This window comes from Taudactylus pleione, unplaced genomic scaffold (genome assembly GCF_031769625.1).
Source record: "Taudactylus pleione unplaced genomic scaffold, aTauple2 ptg000436l, whole genome shotgun sequence".
Lineage (NCBI taxonomy): Eukaryota > Metazoa > Chordata > Amphibia > Anura > Myobatrachidae > Taudactylus > Taudactylus pleione.
The window spans coordinates 3381007-3394639 of record NW_028284838.1 but is presented as its reverse complement, the minus strand read 5'-3'; the positions used below and the strand labels follow the sequence as shown (position 1 = coordinate 3394639).

Below are 13633 nucleotides of genomic sequence, written 5' to 3'. Positions count from 1 at the left end.
TACATGTCACTTAGACCTCTGCACTTGCCCATGCATGCAACTCAGATCACCCCATATTACACCCAGAACCCTGCACATACCCCTTGTACCTCTCCACAATCAACACAAATTCTGAGGTGACCCAGCATATGCCAGGTCTCTTTACTAGTTATATTATAATTGGTGAGCAGGCCTGATAATAGAAACATGTTTTGTTTCAAACTTGTCTGTATAAATATTAATATACCCCATATTGCACAATATAAAGTATATTCAAATTTGTACAGTATCAGAGTTTTATTGCCTATACAGAGTCATCAGCTTCGTGCTGAAGTGGGTATTAACTATTGATGATTATCAACCCTTGATGGTCTGATGGTAACTAGTTCTATCATCAATGGGGGGCCATGGATGGTGAACATCAGTGGCAGAGTCCTGATGGCTAATGCCGTCCACTGTGTGTGCATGTACGGCCACAGTCTGCACATTCACGGGCTGTGGTTTGCACATGCACACAGTTAAACCATCGATGGTTCAGACATCAATGGTTTCTTACCGATGGTTTAAAACCATTGACCATCAATGGCGCAGCTAATGCTGGACAACCATACTTTATGGTTTTCTATGGCCTCAGAAAATACTAAATATACTTTTCACAGATTGAGAATGGATACATTATTACCACTATTGTAAGTCAACAAATAACAAAATTGTGGAGCCTTAATTGATCACAGCAATGAAACAATTTCACTTACTGTAGATCAGGGATGGGGAACCTCAGGCCCGGGGGACGTATAAGGCCCTCGGAATCATTTGGTCTGGCCCTCTGAGCTTTTTTATGCTAGCCTCATCTGGCTAGAGGGTACCTAGAATGGTGCCCTGCAGCCAGAATCTATGCAGCAGTGCAGCCTGGAGCATCCTTAGGACGCTTCAGACGATCACACTGCTGCCCTTACAGATCCCCTCTGGATGCTCCGGGCATTGCTGTATTCACCGGCGATTGTGACCCCACCCCTGTGTGATGTCACATGAAGGGGGCGTGACCTGCACCGGACCCCGCAAATAATGTTCTATATATCAAAATGTCCCTCGGCAGAAAAAAGGTTCCCCACCCCTGCTGTAGATCATTACATAAAATTATTCTGAAAGAAAAAACAAACTTGAAACTTTTCATCGACACCATTACATTTTATGAGTCTATTTCTATTTAATTGTGGATATTTTATTCAAAACAACATGTTATTTAGAAAATAATAAAAATTAGTTTTGTTAACAAAATTCAAATAGAATTTGGTAAACACATAAATGAACAGTAAAGGCTTCATTTACTAAGCGCTGGCTTGTGTGATTTATGTCCCAAAATGTAAAACAGCAATAATATTAAATCTAAACACCTGGTTTTGCATTTATTATTGCTGCCGTTTTAAACTCCTAGGTCAAAACCGTAGAGTACAGCTTAATAAATCTAGCATTCCCTGCAATATATGTAACCCAATGTAAAGTATACAAAATAGATTATTTTCTGTATTATATGCTAACTTTTTACAAAAAAATTGCAAAAAAGTCAATAACTATCAGTTGAGTGATATGAATGGTTTGTGAATCTGTCATTTTTGTATTGCTATAAATAGCAGGCAGGTAATATGTTTTATTGTTTATTTTTCTAGAAATCTGGGGAAATCTGGACTCCGTGTATCATGCCTAGGACTTGGTAAGTGTAGATTACTTGAATCAAATATTTTAATTATAGTTAAAAATTGTACACTAATTTTCACATTAATTCACCTTTGCTTTTCCTGTTTAATCTCCCTTTGTACTTACCATACATACAATGAAATGATGAATTAGTATTATGCAGTAAGATAATATTGAAACTGTGTATTCACTTGAATAACTACCATTAATTACATCATTTACTATGTGGAAATAAAAAATGCTAACAATTGTGTGCTGCAAAAGCCCCTTAACCGTCTTTTGAAAGAACAGATGCGTGCTTTTAATTATTTATGTGTTCTATACCAGACACGTAAAATGTTATCTTTTTAAATGAATTATTTAATTAAGTGGACACAGTTTCTATTTTCGTAAACTGTACAGGTGAATATGAAAAAGAAAATTGAATCTCACTACATCCAATAATAATTTCTGGTTTGAAAGATACTTTAAAAGTAATAAAATTGCTACCTTCAGATAATGTGGACATAAGGCATAGATAGTTAGGGGTCTATTTACTAAGGACTGAGTTCTAAAACTCAATCGTGTTTATAATTGAAATTTAAAGAGGCAATACTTTTAATAGCCATGTTTAGTTAGTTATATCATTGCCCTTTTAAATTTCAAGCATAAACACGATCAGAAGCTCCAGGTTTTAGAACCCGACACCTAATAAATAAACCTCATAATCATAATTCAAATATAATATAAAAGTAGACTATGGTGTCGATAAAGTTGTAAAACGTTACAAAAGAAAATAATTAAAGAATTAGAATGGCATTTTTCAGAAGGAAATTGATTAAGGTTTTCATATCCACCTGATCAGGGCCAGATTAACAATGGGGAAGATGGGAGTATACCTCCAGATTATAATAGGCCCATCACCATGACATCATGACAATGACTAGCCACCATAAGTATTGCGATTGTATTTTCCTCACAACATTGTCATTTTTATATTTTTTACCTACAGTATTTAGGGGCATTTTTTCATTACAGAAAATCATAGTTTTCACACTAATATTATATAAGTCATAGGCCCTCATTCAGAGCCGTTCGCTATTTGCGGTCGTTCATTCAAAAACAAGGGGTGGCTATTCAAATGATCCGTTCGCACATTGCAGTCTGTTCACACCTCTAAGTCTGAACGAGCGAGCAAAACATACGCTCGTTTATTTGATAAAAACGCCCCCTGGCCGCTCGCACCATACGTCATGTCCGCTATTTATTAGATTAATCGAGTACATCGTACAGCATATGAACTGCTCGCTATTCTTGTGGTTGGTTTTTTCAACCGCTATTTTGCGAGCAGTTCTGAGTTAAAAAAAACCAAGTGACGTGGTCAATGACGCTGCTGTATTAATTATGCACTCCCTTAAAACGCCCGTTTTGACCTTTAAGCACGCCTGCGTTCGAATTCCACTCCCCCGTTTTCAAGCACCTTTCCCTGTTACCACCCACATACGCCTCATTCTGTCACTCAAAATAGCAGGCACTCGCTATATAGCGTACAAACGATTTTCGGCCGCACTGACTGGTTCGCGCACGCGTACTGAAAACCGTACGCATGCGCAGATGTGCGAACATCGCTCGGAACGAGCGTACTGTCGCTAGCGAGCGGCTCTGAATGAGGGCCATAGTTCACAAAAATCTCCTCCATAACTTCAAACTCGCAAATCCTCCAAATAGTTATTGCAGCTCCCTTTATATCTGTAAGGGTAACTGCAGATGTATCAAGATCCAACTGTCTTTTTGTTTCAGAAATAGCATTACATGGCTAAAGGTGCCTATCTAGTAACAGACATAGAAACGACAGCATGATTACGACATTGTAATCGTGCTGTCGTTTCTATGTCTGTGATGTGCCTATACTGAACGTTCAGTTTTTCAATGTAGGCACATCCATCATCCCCGTACATGCTGAACCAGTTCGTTCGCAAGCGGCCCGATGTTTGTACGCGCATGCGCACGCTTCGTTCTGCACGTGCGCAAACTACACACTGCGATCGCAACCCTCTTGCTCGCCCAGCAAAGGCAGCCCTGGGTAATGAGTGACAGGAGAGGACGTTTGTGGGTGGTAACAGGGGCAGGACACTAATAACGGGGGGTTGGAGATGCGAACTTAGGCGTGCCTGAGTGTTTCAACGCCGTTTAAGAGGCATGCATAATTAACAGGCAGCGTCATAGTACATATCACTTACCTTTTTTTAACACTGATTTCCTCGCAATGCTTGCGGTAGGGTAAAGGTACCTTAAGCAGTGCGTTCACATCCGATGGTTTCGATGTACCAATGTTTTAATACTTCCTGAAGATGACGTGTTGCTGGTGGGCGGCTCTGCCTGTGCGATTGGGTGTACGCATTCACAAAGTGACCGCTCGCTAAGACAATGGTGGGCGTGCTTATGCCTTGGCGACCGATCGATTCCCGTGGCGTGACTTTTACAAATTTGCATACGCATCTAGCAAGCATATGCAGATAGCGAATGGGTCTGAATCAGGCCCTTAGTTTTCCCTAATTATTTTTGAGGCCTTGAATTATATTATATATATATATTTGGATTATTTAGGGCAGATTACTTTGGTCTCGGTACAAATTTAGATCTTTACACTATTTTTTTTATTATACAGTATGTATGTATGTTTTCTTAATCTTCGCCGTTATCACCGGGTGTGGAAATTCATTTCAGCCATTTTTTGCACTTATGCACAGATGCTTTCTTTCACTGTCTAGTGTTGACACACTTAAGCGTGATTAATATTTGTGTACTTTAACACATTACTGCTTCTAGATTATCACAGCATATTTGGATTCTGCCAGATATTTCATGAAATAGAGGGAGCACAGCAGATATTGGAGAGATCTCCTCTGCTCCCTCCTTCATAGATTGTGGTGATACTAAATATTTGTGGGTATCCCCTGAAAATTGTTGTTTTAGGGGAATATGCAGCAAATACTTATTGATAAAAAGACCCCTAAATCAGATACTGTCACAATATACACTAGTAAATTTTTTTTAAGACAAACGAAAACAATGTGTTTTTTTTAGTTTAAACAAATGAATCCTATTTTTTAGCTCTCCGCAGCACCCTGCAACTAACTTCTATTAAACAGCACAGACAGGGAGCAGAGAATGTCAGTGCTCAGGGCTGCTACTTACATTTAGAAGTATAGGGGTTAATCTGCTTGGGGGAGAGTGTAGCTGAGCACAGCAAGCGGCAGGCACTTTCCTCATCTGTCGGAGCTGGCTGGTCCCTTCTGCTAAAAGAAGAATCTGGACGGGCAGTACGCAAAATTGACCAGAGAGCCAGAACTGAAGTGAAAAGTAATCACTGGGACATGACATTTCCGCAACGGCTGTCCCAGTACTGCCAGAATGATACATTCAAGCGGAATTTGCATATATCACATTGCGAATTGGTGCAATATCATCACCTTCAAATTGCACAAATGATGATAAATATACCCCTTAATGAGATATTGGAGCTGATGGTGTAATGGGTAAACGCCCATATTGCCCTGACCACACCCACACAGCTCTGGTTATACCTCCTTTGCCCCAGGCCAACGTGGTCCCTAATTTGGTCCTGCACCTGGTGGACTTAACTGATCAGTGCATCTATTTATATGTGCCCTAATTTCATGATGTCACCAGTGCGTTGTCATAAGAAAGAATATTGATTTCATAGATCAATTGTATAAGTATTAGTTTAATAAAAATGAAATAAAATCACACTAATAATGTAAGTGATCAGAACATCATCCTATTAGCACTTTTGGCTGCTCCAAACAACATCCACACAAATTTGGACGGCCAAAAATCAGGACTGTCTGCGCTGTGTGGTCCAGGGCAGAGATACCATTCACTTATATTTCAAATGAAGAATTGTCAATGCCATGAGATTTTTCATGACTGTAGAATGTGTTTCTGTCGAAAATGGGAAGAAATTATCTCATATAGGAATGCAGAGTGCTAAAGCAGTGTTTGTGGAGTACAAAATGCAGAGAGAATGAGGAGCAGACAGGAACTTCATTGTTGAACAGGGTTAGCAATTGTCTCAAAGTGTCATAGATGCTATGAACGTCAGGGAGAAGCATAGACATCCCAGTAAGAGGGTTTTCTAGATTATAATGGTGTAAATATTGAAATCCTGGTGAAATTGTTTAAATGAGCAGAGGTCCATTCAGTACCTATATATTAGAGAAGGCCGCATTCGGTTTGAGTAAATCCGAAAACACCCACATTTGGTGTTTCCAAGGCGAATTGAGACCCGAGGCAAAATGTAATTTTCCCAGAAATCTCGGATCTCACATGTTTTGGATTGCATGTTAGATTCCCTCCCTTGTGATTAGGTGCCATTTCACAAAGGAGAGTGGAGAGAGAAAGTGTGGGGGGCAGGATGCCATCTGCCTCTTGGGCTGGTATGATTTAAGACCTGGGGGGCTGCCAGTTGCATGCAGCTGCACACTGCATAGAGTTTCAGGTGCTTGCTGCATAGACATTCAGGGCTGGCCCCTAGCATATGCGATCCTCTGAACCAGCTGGCATGTGTATCTGTCTTTAATAAGACAGCCCCCGGTACCTGGAGAGGCTGAACACTGCGGTGGGGGCAGTGCTGCCTGATAACTCCTCGGATCTTTCAGCCAGTGATCTGAGGAGTCTGAAGTAAGTTGAACTGTCTGCTTTCCCTTTTCAGTCGGATATGTTCTATAGAAGTCAGTTAAGTGCACTCCATGGTGAAGGGGGCCACAGCTGCTGGTGGGGGGGGAGTTACTTTGAGTTGTGGGATTAAGAGGAGGGGCAGGGGAGCACAAGGAGCAAGGAGAGCACAGTGAGGCATATGTAGGGACAAGGGGAGCAGTAAGCACAATGTAGATGGGGAGAACAGTGTGGAATGTGGATGGGGAAGGGGAGCACTGTGTGGAATGTGAAGTGGGAAGGGGAGTACAGTGTTGGATGGGGACATGGAGCACTGTGTGGTGTGTGGATAGGGGAAGGGGAGCACTGCGCGGGATGTGGATGGGGAAGGGGAGCACTGCGCGGGATGTGGATGGGGAAGGGGAGCACTGTGTGGGATGTGGATGGGGAGCACTGAAGGAGTACAGTGTGGGATGTGGAAGGGGAAGGGGAGTACAGTGTGGGATGTGGATGGGGAGCACTGTGTGGGGATGTACAGTGTGGGAATGTTGTTTTGGAAGAGGAGCACTGTGTGGGATGTGGTTAGGGGAAGGGGAGCTCTGTGTAGGATGTGGTTAGGGGAAGGGGAGTTCTGTGTGAGATGTGGTTAGGGGAAGGGGAGCTCTGTGTGGGATGTGGATGGGGAAGGGGAGCACTGTGTGGGATGTGGTTAGGGGAAGGGAAGCTCTGTGTGGGATGTGGTTAGGGGAAGGGGAGCTCTGTGTGGGATGTGGTTAGGGGAAGGGGAGCTCTGTGTGGGATGTGGATGGGGAAGGGGAGCACTGTGTGGCATGTGGTTAGCGGAAGGGGAGCTCTGTGTGGGATGTGGATGGGAAGCACTGTGTGGGATGTGCGTGGGGAAGGGGAGCACTGTGTGGGATGTGGTTAGGGGAGCTCTGTGTGGGATGTGGTTAGGGGAAGGGGAGCTCTGGGGAGCTCTGTGTGGGATGTGGATGGGGAGCACTGTGCGGGATGTGGTTAGGGGAAGGGGAGCTCTGTGTGGGATGTGGATGGGGAAGGGGAGCACTGTGTGGAATGTGGTTAGGGGAAGGGGAGCTCTGTGTAGGATGTGGTTAGGGGAAGGGGAGCTCTGTGTGGGATGTGGATGGGGAAGGGGAGCACTGTGTGGAATGTGGTTAGGGGAAGGGGAGCTCTGTGTAGGATGTGGTTAAGGGAAGGGGAGCTCTGTGTGGGATGTGGATGGGGAAGGGGAGCACTGTGTGGCATGTGGTTAGCGGAAGGGGAGCTCTGTGTGGGATGTGGATGGGAAGCACTGTGTGGGATGTGCGTGGGGAAGAGGAGCACTGTGTGGGATGTGGAAAGGGAGCACTGCACGAGATGTGGATGGGGAAGGGGAGTACTGTGTTGGATGTGGATTGGGGAAGGAGAGCACTGTGTTCAATGTGGATGGGAAAGAGGAGTACAGTGCAGGATGTGGATGGGGAAGAGGAGTACTGTGTGGGATGGGGTTAGGTTAGCACTATGTGGGATGTGGATGGGAGAAGGGGAGCACTGTGTGGGATGTGGTTAGGGGAAGTGGAGCTCTATGTGGGATGTGGATGGGAAGCACTGTGCGGGATGTGCATGGGGAAGAGGAGCACTGTACGATGTGCATGGGGAAGGGGAGCACTGTGTGGGATGTGGATAGGGAAAGGGAGCACTGCATTGTGTTCAATGTGGATGGGACAGAGGAGTACAGTGCGGGATGTGGATGGGGAAGAGGAGTACTGTGTGGGATGCGGGTAGGCGAGCACTATGTGGGATGTGGATGGGAGAAGTGGAGCCCTGTGTGGGATGTGGATGGGGAACACTGTGGGATGTAGATTATTATTCATATATTAATAATTACATGAATCCATTGTGTTGACACTCACAACTAGGTGGTAAATAGTGCCTGGTGCCTTCAACTGCTCTTGTGCAGGGTATATATACTTTCATAGAAGCAGACCAAACAACCGTAGAAATGTGTACATATTAATAAATATATATTTATATATGTGTGTGTATATATATATATATATATATATATATATATACACACATACATTTGGACACAAGTTTGGACACACCTTCAAAAGTTTGGACACACATTCTCATGCAATGGTTTTTGTTTATTTAAATTATTTTCAACATAGTAGATTAATAGTGAAGACATCAAAACTATTAAAGAACACATATGGAATTATGTTGTAAACAATAAAAATAGTGTTAAACAAATCAAAATATGTTTTATATTTTAGATTCCTTAAAGTAGCCCCTTTTTGCTTGGATGGCAACTTTGCACACTCTTGGTATTCTCTCAATCAGCTTCATGATGTAGTCTCCTGGAATGGTTTTGAATTAACAGGTGTGCCTTCTCAAGAGTCAATCTGTGGAATTACTTGCCTTCTTAATGTGTTTGAGACCATCAGTTGTGTTGTGCAGAGGTAGGGTTAGTACACAGTGGACACCACTATTTGACTACTGTTGTATTACATATTATGGCACCAACCACTCAACTTAGTAAAGAGAAACGACAGTCCATCATTATTTTAAGACATGAAGGTCAGTCGATACAGAACATTTCAAGAACTTTGAATGTATCCTCAAGTGCAGTTGCAAAAACCATCAAACGCTATGATGAAACTGGCTCTCAAGAGGACCGCCCCAGGAAAGGAAGACCAAGAGTTACCTCTGCTGCAGAGGATAAGTTCATTAGAGTTACCAGCCTCAGAAACCGTTACTTAACAGCACCTCAGATTAGAGACCACATAAAGTCTTCACAGAGTTCAAGTAGCAGACAAATCTCAACATCAACTGTTCACAGGAGACTGCATGACTCAGGCCTTCATGGTCGTATTGCTGTGAAGAAGCCACTACTGAGGATGAACAACAAGAAGAGAATTGTTTGGGCCAAGAAACACAAGGAATGGACATTAGACCAGTGGTAATCTGTACTTTGGTCTGATGAGTCCAAATTTGAGATTTTTGGTTCCAACCGCCGTGTCTTTGTGAGACGCAGAGAAGGTGAGTGGATGGTTTTTGTATGTGTGGTTCCCACTGTCAAGCATGGAGGAGGTGTGATGGTATGGGGTGCTTTGCTGGTGACACTGTTGGTGATTTATTCAAAATTCAAGGCACATTTAACAAGCATGGCTACCACAGCATTCTGCAGCGCCATGCCATCCCATCTGGTTTGCGCTTACTGGGACCATCATTTGTTTTTCAGCAAGACAATGACCCCAAACACACCTCAACGTTTCGGTTGGTAATTCCAACCTCGGACAAAGGTTGGAATCACTAACTGAGACATTGCTTTTTGGTCTGCACTATACCTCCTGCTACACAGTAAGAAATTATTATAAACTGAATCGTAGCTGTGCCTGCTTATGTTGTATTTCTGTGTATATATATATATATATATATGTACATTGTACACATATACACACATGCCTCCCAGCTGTCCTGATTTCAGCGGGACAGTCTTGTTTTACACGCACTGTCCCGCTGTCCCACCCGCGGGCCACAGTATCCCGCCGGCAGGGAAAGTTGGGAAGGATACTCTCTCACCACTGCTCTGCATAGCTGCATACACTTTGCTAGGTCTGTATGAGGCTGGGAGCTGTCCAGCAGCTCCAGGAGTGCTGGGAATGCCCCCTGAATGATGAAAATGGGGAGTGGCTCGCGGGCATGGGGTTTTCCTTCTTGAAAAGTTGGGAGGTATGTATACACAATATGTATGTGTGTGTGTGTATATATTTATATATATATATATATATAAATAATAAAGTAAACGTATATAAAATTTATACTGTATCTATAGTTGTCTATTACAGTTTTCTTTCATAGAAAAGTAGGGGCCACTTGCTTTTTTTTTTTGCCCTCCCCCTCCTGAAAGTTGCCAGCCAGTCCCTGGGTGGGTGGGAAGACCCAAGGACAATTTCATCGTGCACCACTTTTCATTAAGAGCTTTGCCAAAATTGTGTGTGATTGCCAGGCAGTGTATATTACTGTACTTTACTGGGTGTCACGACCAGGTCTGTGCTGCACCGGAGATCGCAGACCTTACCTGTCCGGGTGCCCTGGCAGGGTCCCTTCTGCGGGGGTACAGACTTCCGGAGGTAATACTAGTGCAGAGGAGTCATTGAGTCAAGGTGGCTGGACTGCTGACTGATGTGGTGACAGGCAGCACTCCAGCGCTGCAGACTACTGGGCGCCGCCATCTTGGATTCTGACATGTGACCTGGTAAGCCAATCCGATCTCAGCATCATCCTGGGATTCCTAGCAACCAATCCTGCACATTCCCAGGGTACTTTAGGGCTGTTTGGAAGTTCTTTAATTGCCAGTACAACATTATACACAGCGCAATCAGTTACAACTCAGCTTTGCTCAAGTTCCAGCCCTAACCTCCTTGGACTCATGATAGCTGTGTGCACCATCCTGCTTGCCTCCCCAGCTGGAGAATCTGTCATTTCCGTGGTTCTAGTGTCCCTTCCAGTGTTACAGCCTCTAAGTCTGACATACTCCACGAATTCTACAGCGTTCTACTTTCAAGCTTCCCTCATTTCATCTTTTATTCATGAATAACACCCCTCTAAGGCCAGCCTCGTTTCAATACCAAACACCCGTTCTACGGTCACCACCTGTCTCCACCCCGGGTCCACTTTCAAATCAAGTCCTGACACTGGGGTGTTCATGTTCTTGTATCTTGCAAGGCCATCCATCACTAGCTTCTCATAAAGGTATATATTGTAGGCTCCATTTCCTGCAGCTTCTCCACAGATAAGGAGTAGTATCATCAAATCATATCATTAATAATTATTGACTTCAACTTGGCTGTTACTCTGCCTTGAATCTCTTGTATTGTTCTGAAACCTGGGATTTGCTGTTTGGATTCAGTTTCCACATTAAAAATATCTTTGGGAATTTGGAAGCTTGTTTTTTAATAGTTTTTTCCATGTCTCAGATTTATTTTTCTTGATAGTTATTACAGTACTGTTAGTAATCAATCAATGCTTTACCTGTCTTCCACTAAATACACCACTTCCATGTACCTTTACTGGCTGCAGGCCTCTGATCTAGTTCTTGATTAAAGAACACACTCTATAGGGTTGTATAGTTTATTAAACTACCATCCTGTCTGCCACCATCCTGTCTGCCACTGCAATGCTGCTATGTTTAATAGATGTGCTATATTCATTTAAACTACTATATATCTGTGCCACTGCTCTGTCACTTAGTTTAGCCAGCCAGCTCCCTGCAGCCTTTGGCCAATATTAGTGAACACAATATTGTGAACTGTGAGGTGGTGAAAATGAACTGGAAATCAATCTTATTGATGTTATTAATACTGTATGAACAAAAACAGGTCCAAATTACATGATTTTAGCTGTTTTTATCCATTTTAAAGAACACCAAAACCAAAACATTTGAGGTTAGTTTTCACAAAACCAAAACACAGTGAAGATTTAGAACCAAAACGAAAACATGGGGGTCCACACACTTTACTTTACTTTATATATGTGCAATTATACAGAACGAAGACTTAAATGAGTTCACTGTGATTGACAGGAAGCATGTGTCATAAAATGTTAGATAATGGTCATATCCTTTAATTCTGTCAAGTTGTAAATGCAATAAAGTATAAAAATGGTGGGATTCACCCTGATAGATTTGGGGGATATAGCAATGGGCCTAGGAGAGAACAAAAAGAATGCCTTTTAGATTTTACTAATATCTCCCTGCAATTTATTTAGCATCTTGTCCAGAAAGTATTTGGAGGACAAACTGTTAAGTCTACATTTAGACTCCTGGAGCAGCCATTCTACTGTAAATCTGATAGCATACTGTATAACAATGTTGTGTTTTGTAGTTACACAGCAAAACAAGATTGAGTTGTAAAATGTATTGAGCTTGCCAATGTGAATTTGAAAGGCCGTACGCTAATTACATCTCCATAGTCTATAATTGGCATTAGCATCTGTTGTGCGATGTGCTTTCTGACCATAGGAATTAGATTGGATTTGTTTCTATAGTGGAAGCCCTGTTTGCATTTTGGATCTTAAGGTGTATATATGCATATCAAATGAAAGTTTAGTTTAAGTGATATTTCAAAATATTTATATTTGGATATTAGTACGATTATTATTATTATTATTATTATATGTATTTGTAAGGCACCACAAATGGGCTACAGTTGCACTGACCCCGGTAGCCATGTTCAGACAGTGAAATTGCACCTGTCAAAAGGCGGGTCCAATGTCCGATGGTCGGTGGTGTAGCGTGTGGCCTGCATACTACAGCGCCCCTCCCAAGTGTGCCAGGGCGGAGGAGTTAAATTAAAGGAAACTAACATTAAACAGTAGGGGAAGCATCGAACTGGGACTCAGTGGGTTAGATATATTCCAATCCATTAAGTAATTCCACTAATAGAATCCAGTTTCAAGTGTATTTAATAAGAATACATCTTATATGGTGGTTTCTCTGCAATGGGGAACTGCTAACGAAATTGATCCTCCCAGGGCAGATGGTGTCTTCAGTCAGTACTCACTCTTCATGTAGAAAATCACATTGTCCAGAAGATGCCTGTTTGTGTAGGAATGTAACCGATGTCATTATCTTACAACAGAGGTTCAACCAGACTCATGCCTTCTGTGTCACCTCCTGACCCATGCCCCCTACAGCCTCCTGCCCCTTGTGTCTATCCAGCCTCCTGCCCAGTCTTTCCAGCCTCCTGTCTTTTAAGCCTCCTGCCCCATCACTCCATCCTCCTTCCCCATTTCACACCAGTCCCCGTCACTTCAGCCCCCTGTCACACCAGGGTTGTGTATAGATCCCTTTCAGTTAATGTACCTGGACGTGATGTGGAGTGAGGGCAGAAGAACGGTTCCATGCCCTTAAAGCACTGTCACTTTAGAAACTTGTACCCTTGCGGGCTCGCTTCACTTGCCACGCTTCGGGCATGGCGGTTCGCTCCACTTCGCTCAGCACAGGTTACTATTCCTGATTGATGTCCACATGGATAGTAACTGATGACATCAGGGTACATTTACTGAAGGGCATCTATCCCCAATCATCACACCAGCCCCCAGCCACACTAGCCCGCTTTCTCTTCAGCCCCGTCACTCCAGCCAACCCCTTCTCCTGCCCCTTCTGACTTAGCTTCCTCCCTTAAACCTGCATGCTCCTCTTCCTGCTCCTCATCATATAATTGTTGTACATAGCACTATATATATATATATATATATATATTTATTTAAAAAGCAGACGAAGTGTGCGCCACAT

General features: G+C 43.0%; 1 protein-coding gene across 6 annotated transcripts in view; it reads left to right on the top strand.

Annotated features, from left to right (window-relative positions):
* Positions 1–13633, top strand: part of KCNAB1 (potassium voltage-gated channel subfamily A regulatory beta subunit 1) — a 516750-nt gene that overhangs the window by 346605 nt on the left and 156512 nt on the right. For all 6 annotated transcript variants that reach the window (XM_088447678.1, XM_088447679.1, XM_088447680.1 and 3 more), the window contains one exon: positions 1647–1690. In XM_088447678.1, the coding sequence (XP_088303804.1) occupies positions 1647–1690 (44 nt within the window). The remainder of the gene's footprint in view (positions 1–1646; positions 1691–13633) is intronic.